General features: G+C 40.2%; 1 protein-coding gene across 1 annotated transcript; it reads right to left on the bottom strand.

The window, feature by feature from the left end:
* Positions 1 to 1,627: 1,627 nt before the first annotated feature.
* On the bottom strand, positions 1,628 to 7,030 carry LOC118827447 (H-2 class I histocompatibility antigen, Q9 alpha chain-like). Its single transcript, XM_036598814.1, has 4 exons — positions 6,982 to 7,030; positions 5,168 to 5,434; positions 3,399 to 3,671; positions 1,628 to 3,041 (listed from the first exon to the last, which is right to left on the bottom strand). Exons 1-4 carry the CDS (start codon positions 7,028 to 7,030, stop codon positions 2,716 to 2,718), a joined length of 915 nt encoding a protein of 304 aa, XP_036454707.1. The 3' UTR covers positions 1,628 to 2,715.
* Between the last annotated feature and the right edge of the window lie 2,163 nt (positions 7,031 to 9,193).

The following is a 9,193-nucleotide window of genomic DNA, read 5'->3' as shown; positions in this document are numbered from 1 at the left end:
TTGTGTATGTTTTACTCTGAGCAGCTGATACTGAAATGCAGACACGCGCCGGTTTAACAGACACAGCAGCAGCTGGTTTGGATGGATTGTTCGGGTTTTTTGGCAGAAAGGCTCGACTGTGACCCTGAACTCGCCACTTTACTCTGGATAACAGGCTTCAGACTCAGCATATGGATACGCTATGATCGTGCGCGCTCTGGGGCTTTTACGCAGGATGCGCGCTTTTACGCTTATAATGCGCTTTTACGCAGGGTGCGCGCTTTTACGCTTATAATGCGCTTTTACGCAGGGTGCGCGCTTTTACGCTTATGATGCGCTTTTACGCAGGATGCGCGCTTTTACGCTTATAATGCGCTTTTACGCAGGGTGCGCGCTTTTACGCTTATGATGCGCTTTTACGCAGGATGCGCGCTTTTACGCTTATAATGCGCTTTTACGCAGGGTGCGCGTTTTTACGCTTATAATGCGCTTTTACGCAGGATGCGCGCTTTTACGCAGGGTGCGCGCTTTTACGCTTATGATGCGCTTTTACGCAGGGTGCGCGCTTTTACGCTTATGATGCGCTTTTACGCAGGATGCGCGCTTTTACGCTTATAATGCGCTTTTACGCAGGGTGCGCGTTTTTACGCTTATAATGCGCTTTTACGCAGGATGCGCGCTTTTACGCAGGGTGCGCGCTTTTACGCTTATGATGCGCTTTTACGCAGGGTGCGCGTTTTTACGCTTATGATGCGCTTTTACGCAGGATGTGCGCTTTTACGCTTATAATGCGCTTTTACGCAGGGTGCGCGTTTTTACGCTTATAACGCGCTTTTACGCAGGATGCGCGCTTTTACGCAGGGTGCGCGCTTTTACGCTTATAATGCGCTTTTACGCAGGGTGCGCGCTTTTACGCTTATAATGCGCTTTTACGCAGGATGCGCGCTTTTACGCTTATAATGCGCTTTTACGCTTATAGTGCGCTTTTACGCTTATAATGCGCTTTTACGCAGGTTGCGCGCTTTTACGCTTACAGTGCGCTTTTACGTTTATAATGCGCTTTTACGCTTATAGTGCGCTTTTACGCAGGATGCGCGTTTTTACGCGCTTTTAAAGTATTAATATTACAATAACACAATTTCACATTTAAATATTGCTTTCTCATGAAAATCATGCTGGAAAACAAGCTAAAGCGTTAAAAAAGAACTGAACCTTCATCTTTATTGTCCTCTTCTCTACCTCGTTTCTCTAAAGACAAATGTAAAAACAACAGTGGGATTATAAAATTCATGCTGACACTAATCAATGTGTAATCAAAATAGACTGCCAATGATTATTTATATACATAAAATTATGTTCAATTCTACTGTTTAATCACTCAAACTCATATTATTATTACAGAGTTTAGTAAATTAAGTTGAATTCACTTCTGTAATGATCAAACATTGAGTTATAATTAAAAAAGCAGCAGTATAATAAATTCCCCACTGTCTCTATTGCATGTAAAATTTGCCATAACGTCTATACAGCTTAAGTCTGCCAGTGTTTACATGAATTATTAAAACACTACTGTAATGAAAGACAACACCTTGTTTTTTGTATGTAAAGCAGGAGGCTTTGGAAACCGCTTGCAGTCTGAAGTTTCTCCAGCAGGGAGCGCCATTAGCACACAAATTACCATGAATCTACACCAGAAGGAGCTCTTTAACACACCTGTTTACAGTAACGTTTATTATAATGACAGGTGAAGTAGTTTTTAAAAGATGTTGGGTTACTCAGTATTACATCATTTAATATGTGGTTTGTTAAAAATATTCATTAAAACTTTTAAAAAGCATGTACACAAAATAGAATAGAAAGTAGGTCAAGGCTGCAGCAAACCACGTTTGGGAGCCAATATAATCAATAATCACCTTTTTTTTAACTAGAAAATATCATGCTAATTATTTGTAAATATTGCCCAGGCGTATTGCTTAGCAATGCAATTTTCATACATTAATGTCAAAATATGGACTTAATGATAAGGCAACTGATTACACACCTTCTCTTGAGTTATCCCAACTTCTTAGTTGAGTCAAAACTCTCATTTCTCAGTAAAGTAAATAATACAGAATTAGCTTTTTTACACAGTGTCTCCAACAGCTGGAACCCTTTCCATCACACAGTTTCACCAGGCATTTTCTCCTCTTGGGCCTCCAGATATGGACAGCTGAGGCACAGCTGGGGTCCAAACTCACAACCTGCTGATGCTGGAGTGAATACATAGACCCTTGCACCACATCATTTCATTTCATTACTTTTCAAAGTTAAAATAAAATTCACCCCTAGGTGGAGACTGTGAGTTTGAACCCCAGTGATGCCACAGCCATCCGTAAGTGAGAATTAAATGGTCATGTAAAACCTGTATTTTGTGTTTACTTTTGTTGTCTTTGTCTTATATTACATTTTGGTTGGTTTGACATATTTGCAAAAGCAAAAAAAGTCAGAACACTCTTTCACAGTACTGTATGTTTACACTCTCAGTGCGTCGCTTCATACAGACTGATATCTGCTCTGGTTTCCTTACCACACTCTTTCACCATCATCCACAGTGCAAAGAGCAGAAGAACGGCTGCAAATATAATGATGATAATTCTGAAACTTGAGCTTCCGTCTGAAACACAGTGTGTTAAATCTGGGTCAGTGTCCTGTTTCTACTTCGCCAGTCAAATCAATATGAAAAAAATAAATTATTTCTTAAATATTTTTTTCCAGAATCAGATTCCTACCTTGAAGGATTCTGCGAACAGACACCGGCAGCTCTATCTCCTTCTCCAGGCTGCTGTGAAGAATGATACAGGCGAAGTAATTCCTGTCCAGCTCCTCAGGTGAGACAGTCAGAACGCTCCTCTTCTGGAAGGTTCCATCCTGGTTGGGTAGCGTCTCTCTGAGCTCCACATCCTTATGCAGATCCTCTCCATTCTTCTGCCAGGAGATCATCACTGCTTTGGGGAAGAAACCTGTAGCATGACACACCACTGGAGAAGAAGAGTCCCTCTGGAATAGAGACACCTCAGGAGAGACTGGAAAGAGACGTTGCATTGTAGCATTCTGACAAAAGTCAATGGAAACTTTGACATTTTACTGAAATGACAGAAAATGCTGATGTGCAACATGTTTACTCTACCAGGCTGGTGCTGTTACCACACCATTATTAACAGGGCTGCAGTGTGAGGAACACACTGGGAGACCATGGGAGTAATCAGCAGCTCCATGTAAAAATACTTACACTGTTTACACTGAGGCTGCATGTCTATGTTTAATAGAACATTCTCACACTTCCACATTCGTTAATGTAGAAGCTTCAATAGCAGCGTTTAATGGCTTCCAGTCACACTGTCACCAGTGGCATTCAGTGTATGAGGGTGAGAGCACTGTACCTTTCCTCTCCAGAGCGGATCTGCCGTAACCCACATACTTCAGTAACCACTCAGTGCAGGTGTTCTCCAGGTAGTTCTTCACCTGAGCAGCCCAGGCTGTACTCTCCCACTTCTGTTTGGTAATAACAGCTCTAACGTTGGCTGCAGTCCAGGTGAGAGTGTTCAGATCCAGACTGATGAAGTCTTCTCCATCATAACCGTACTGGTCAAATCCTCTCTTGGTTCCATCATCATGCAGTTCACAGCCGTACATCCACTGCACTGTGTGAACTCCTGCAGAGACACAAACACTTCATTCATATTGATGCACAATCCAGGAAAGAAAACCACGTGAGGACTGCAGCCTGACCATCTCAGACAGGGGTCATTTCTGGATTAGAACATGGCAGACAGGAAGGCAAACAGATCAAATAACATGAAGCAATGATTTGCCTTTTGAAATCATCTTTTTGGTAGAAGACTACTCTTTGGTAGTACAGTGCATGAACAGTAAGGGTTGACACTTTATTGGAGCATGTAGCTTTGCAGTCTCGATAGACAAACAGTGGCAGTAGAGGGTCGTACTGATGAGCTCAGTGACTTTAAACATGGCATAGGATGCCGCCTCTGCCACAAGTCAGTTTGTGAAACTTCTGTCCTGCTAGATCTGCCCCAGACAACTGTAAGTGCTGTTACTGTGAAATGGAAGCATCTAGAAGCAACAACAGCTCAGGCACAAAGCGGTAGACCACGCAAACTCACGGTGAGTGCTGAAGCTCTCAGTGTCTATTCTCTGTTGAACATCTCTAAAGAGTTCCAAATTGCCTCTGGAAGCAACATCAGCAAAAGAACTGCACATTAGGAGCTTCATGAAATGGGTTTCCATGGTCGAGCAGCTGCACACAAGCCTAAGATCAAAATGTACAATGGTAAACAGCAGGGCAGTGGAGTAAAACATGCCTCCACTGGACTCTGGCGCAGTGGAAATGTATTCTGTGGAGTGACCAAGGCCCCTTAGTTCCAGTAAAGGGAAATCCTAATGCGTCAGCAGACCAAGACATTTTGGACAATTATACACTTCTAACTTTGTGGGAACAGTTTGGGGAAGAACCTTTTCTAATCCAGCATGACTGAGCCTCAGTGCTCAAAGCAGCTCCACAAAGGCCTGACTGGATGAGTTTGGTGTGGAAGAACTTGACTGGCCCTCACAGAGCCCTGACCTCAACCCCATCAAACACCTTTGGGATGAACTAGAACGGAAATTGTGAGCCAGGCTCTCTCATCCAACATCAGTGTCTTCTGGATGAATGGGCAAAAATTCCCACAGACACTCTCCAAAATCTTGTAGAAAGCTTCCCAGAAGAGTGGAAGCTGTTATACAGTAGCTGCAAAGGGGGACCAACTCCATATTAATGCCTATGGATTTAGAATGGGATTCATAAAAGCTCCTGTAGGTATAATGTGTAGGTATATGGGTATATATATATATATATATGTGTGTGTATAATGAGATGATGACCAACTTTTATATCCAACTTTTCCCTTCATTATTAAGCCTTTTATTGGCAAGAACTATGTATATAACTCATGAAGTGAGGAAAATAGTTGTGTTGCTCTGAGGCAACTGCAGCTTTATTAGTTATTCATATTTTACATGTATAAGCTAAATGTTAAAATGAGCATTATCCTTTCATATATAATATATATATATATATATATATATATATATATATATATATATATATATATGCTGTCTCAGTGTTTAAAGCTCTGAGTGTGTTCATGCTCACCTGTGCTCTGGTTGAAGCGCTGCATTAGATTATCCACACTGGTTCTGAAGTTCTCCTGATGACGCTCACTAATCTGGGTCTCACTGTTCCAGTAATCTGGATCATCAGCGTCACTCTTCTTCATCCACTCTGTTTTGGGGACCATCTTACTGATGTTACTGTCATAGTACACAAACTGCTCCCCATCCAGCATACCAGCCACACAGAACTCTGGGAAGTTTATTCCTGGAGTAACTGCAGTGCAGAAGTACTGCAGAGAGTGTGTCGCTGTCAGGATGAAAAAAAGGTGAAAATGTTACATATAAATTACATTTTGCTCAAAATTCTCATCACATATTAATCATTGTTTTACACTGAAAGAAAAATTTTACTTAAGGCAGATGAATCTCTTAACTTTAGTGGCTTCCCTATAAAAAGATGTGAACCAAAATGATAAAATGTTACTTTTTATGCTCTATTTTGTAAAATGTATCTATTGTAATAATTAATTTTAAAGAAAGATTGAGTTAAAAAAAACATTATTTACACAGTATTTATTTATACATTTCAGGTTTTGTCCCAGTATGTCATGTTTCATAAGAATAACCCAGCAGCATAACAGAGTGTGTACATATACATCATTTAATTGTCTGTCACTGTTCTATTTTTGTAACTTGCAGGATTTTCATATTCACGTGGTCTATTCTGTATCTGTTACGACCCCCAGTCGTAACTGCCCTTCTTTGTGTCCGTTTGTGGCCATTTTGTGTGTTTTTTCCATTGTTGTGTTGTGTGCAGGTGCATGATTGGCCACTCGGGGGCACCTGCCAGTATAAGAGGTCGCTAAGCCACCATCTTGAGAGACGTTCAGGGCTCTTTCCCCTTTGACCCGACCTGGAAGAACACCTGTCCAGACCAGCCCGGCACTCTTCACCTCTGTCTGCTTTGTGACTGTTTGATTATGCTTTGAGGATGGGTGCCATTTTGTTTTGGTTATGTTTTTTTCTCCTGTTTTAAGGAAGGGAGTAGAGTAGCCATATGTATTTTAGTTTTCTTTTGCTTTTAGTTTAGTTGAATTTGAAATCATTAGTTGTTTTGTTTATTTTGGCAATTGCTCGTCCCTGAAGCCATCACCTCAACTTCTTTGAGCTTTTGAAGAAAATAAACCTGTCATTTTCTGGTTTAAACGGTGTCCAGTGTCACTCTCTGTTATGGCCAGACCCTAGACCGGGTCGTAACAGTAATTAAAGACTAGATATCTACTCTCCCCAACCAGAACCAGTCTAACCCTTACCTAACCAGTCTAGATATCTACTCTCCCCAACCTTCACAAAGACAAAAGTGAAGTCAGTGTTAAAGATGTGTACTTGAAGATACACACAATGTCTCAGTCTCAGTTTAACTCTGCCATTAATTCTGCTGTGGTCAGTTAGCATCGGGGTCAGCCGTGTCCCCTTTTTACATTTACATGCATGAAATCACTACTTATTGTATTAAGGGTATTTGTATTTGTTGTAATATTTGTGATATTCTGAGCAGATAAAGTTACTGACCAGATTAATAGCATTTTATAATTTCGTCTGTCTTGTGCACATACATAATATAGATAGATAGTAGATATACGTAATATAGTAATGAAGTACTGAAATGGCTATAGGTTCTTTATGATGTATGTTTTATTTAATAAAATTTCATTTAGTGTGTGTGTGTGTGTGTGTGTGTGTGTGTGTGTGTGTGTGTGTGTGTGTGTGTGTGGAGAGCATGTAGTAATTAATAATTAGCCAAAATAAACAGAATACATCGTACTAATGTTTATATAACTAAACTGAACTCACCTGCTGATGCCAGATTCACGCTGAGTGCTAGAAAAAGAAGAGACTTCATGATTTACTGTATCTTAATGTAGACTAACCTGCTCAGAGTTTCACAGCTCTCTGCTTTAACCAGGCATCATTAAAGTGTGGTACATTTACAGGAAGAGGGTCACTTCCGTCCCCCTTATTCATACACACACATTTTCACACATCACAGGGCTTTATTCATGCATTACTAAATATTTGAATCCAACCACCTCTCCATATTGCACAGAACTCTCTATCATTGTGCTTTTATCCAGTATTACACAGTAAACGAGTTCTTAAACCTGTTAAGTCTTCACCTCAGTGCTCTGGACCATCTGTTTGAGTGCATAAAGTTTTCTTTGGGGACTGTTTTGCCTCACAACACTCTGCATGTATCCCTCCACCACAAAAGGATTTTAAGGCCAAAATCTTCTCAAAACTATCGGAGAACAATGTATTAGGTGCATTAACCATGTCATGTAATAAGTCTGGTTCCCATCACTGTGAATAATTCTGACTAAGTTTCTCTAGAATGGAGCATTTCACACCAAAACTCTGTTTACATCTCAACCACTTAATTATGCCAAAATTTTGAAAAAATGGTGGACTTTCCCTAGACAGACAGGCTTGTTCATTCATCTGGGCCTTCTAATCATCTGAATTACCCCCTAAGCCATTACTTGTTCTTGAACAGACGCAGTTAACATGTTAATAATTGCAACAAGACTTATCTTGTCTTTTACTTGGCTTACCTGCTTGATTTAGAACTGATTTTCAAACTCTACAGGGTTTAAACCTCTTTATGGAGTAAAATGTTCTGAGGACGAGGCACAAAAAGACGAAAGATTATTGCCTGAAAAGCTAAAAACAGGTGGTTGAAAGTATGAAAGTACAGCGTTTTCATGAGAACCGTGACCAGTGAACCCCTCCAAAAGTTTGTGGTTGAAAACTGAGCGAAGAGCTGCAGGTCTAACCACGTTTTCTCCTCACAGCCTCATTACATGCTGCGCAATAAGAGAAAGTCACTGCTAACTGTGAGATTAGAGTTCAAAACACCCACTTTACACTGTACTCCTCTAACCTCAAACACAGACGACATGTTTTGTGCCTGTAGTTTGCTTCTTTAGTTTTAGCAGTGGAGCTACGAGGCTAAGGTAGCTAAATAATAGAAGTTAATACTCCACTAATTAGCATGGTGCTAACTGCATGTCTAAATCATCACACACTCACCTCAAACTGTGTGGAGTTGTTCAGTATCTCTAATAGACTTAAATATGCAGTGTTTTACTTTGTACAGCACACTGTTACCTATAAACATGCACTAAAGTGTGTTAGCTTAAAGCTAAAAACAGTAGCAGCCACCTGAGTTTCACTGTGAGGGAGCTCTGTTGTGCTCCCTGGAAGAAGGTAGGTATAAAATGAACAAATATGATGTTTCATTGTAACATAAATCATATTTTTGGTAAGTAGACTGTAAAAAATAATGCTGCTAGAAATGCTGAAAGACAATAGACAGCCCTTAAAATGCAGGAATATGTGAGGTAACTTGAAAAAAGGGTAGATAACGTAAAATACTGTTTGTGTAAAGAATATTTTTGTAAGGGTTTGACTAATGTGCTTCCACACTGTTTAAGTGTGAAGAGTGTATTGAGCCATATGTAGCGGAGTGTACAACAAGATCAGTTTAAAAGAGTTAATTCCGTGAAAACTTTCAAATGGAAAAATATATTAATGTGTAAGTACTGAACTGCAGTGGAATGTTTTAGTACGTCAAGCATCTATCAGCGTACTATTTCTTTATAGATGGATGTTATTAAATGGTTAAGATGTAAACAGAGTCGTTCAGAGTGGTTTGGTGTGAAACGCTCTGTTCTAGAGAAACTTACAGAGTCAGAATTGTTCACAGCGGTGGTGATAGGAACCAGACGTCCACCTCTAAAAGCTCCCTCACAGAAAGTTACTACATGAAATGGTTATGAATTCACTGCCTGATGACTGAGACACTGTTTTATGGTAGTTTTGAGATGATTTAGACCTACATGCAGGGCGCTGTGAGGCAAAATAGTCCCCAAAGTAAACTTATTGTTTTCAGATTTATGACTATTTCCCATCATCAACATTCCATATAAACTCAGAAGACTTGTGTAGGTTCACTGGTGGTTCTGGATAGTAAATAAAATGTCTATATCTGTGTTGTAGTCATGGC

This window comes from Colossoma macropomum, unplaced genomic scaffold (genome assembly GCF_904425465.1).
Source record: "Colossoma macropomum unplaced genomic scaffold, Colossoma_macropomum, whole genome shotgun sequence".
Lineage (NCBI taxonomy): Eukaryota > Metazoa > Chordata > Actinopteri > Characiformes > Serrasalmidae > Colossoma > Colossoma macropomum.
This window is presented reverse-complemented; position numbering and strand designations above follow the sequence as displayed.

What these genes read in the sequence shown, in the direction of transcription:
- LOC118827447 (XM_036598814.1), bottom strand. Translation starts at nt 7,030, where the DNA reads ATGAAGTCTCTTCTTTTTCTAGCACTCAGCGTGAATCTGGCATCAGCA. An exon ending in CGTGAATCTGGCATCAGCAG is followed by an intron (nt 5,435 to 6,981) that starts GTGAGTTCAGTT and finishes TCATCCTGACAG; the next exon opens with CGACACACTCTCTGCAGTAC. An exon ending in ATCCGCTCTGGAGAGGAAAG is followed by an intron (nt 3,042 to 3,398) that starts GTACAGTGCTCT and finishes GTCTCTTTCCAG; the next exon opens with TCTCTCCTGAGGTGTCTCTA.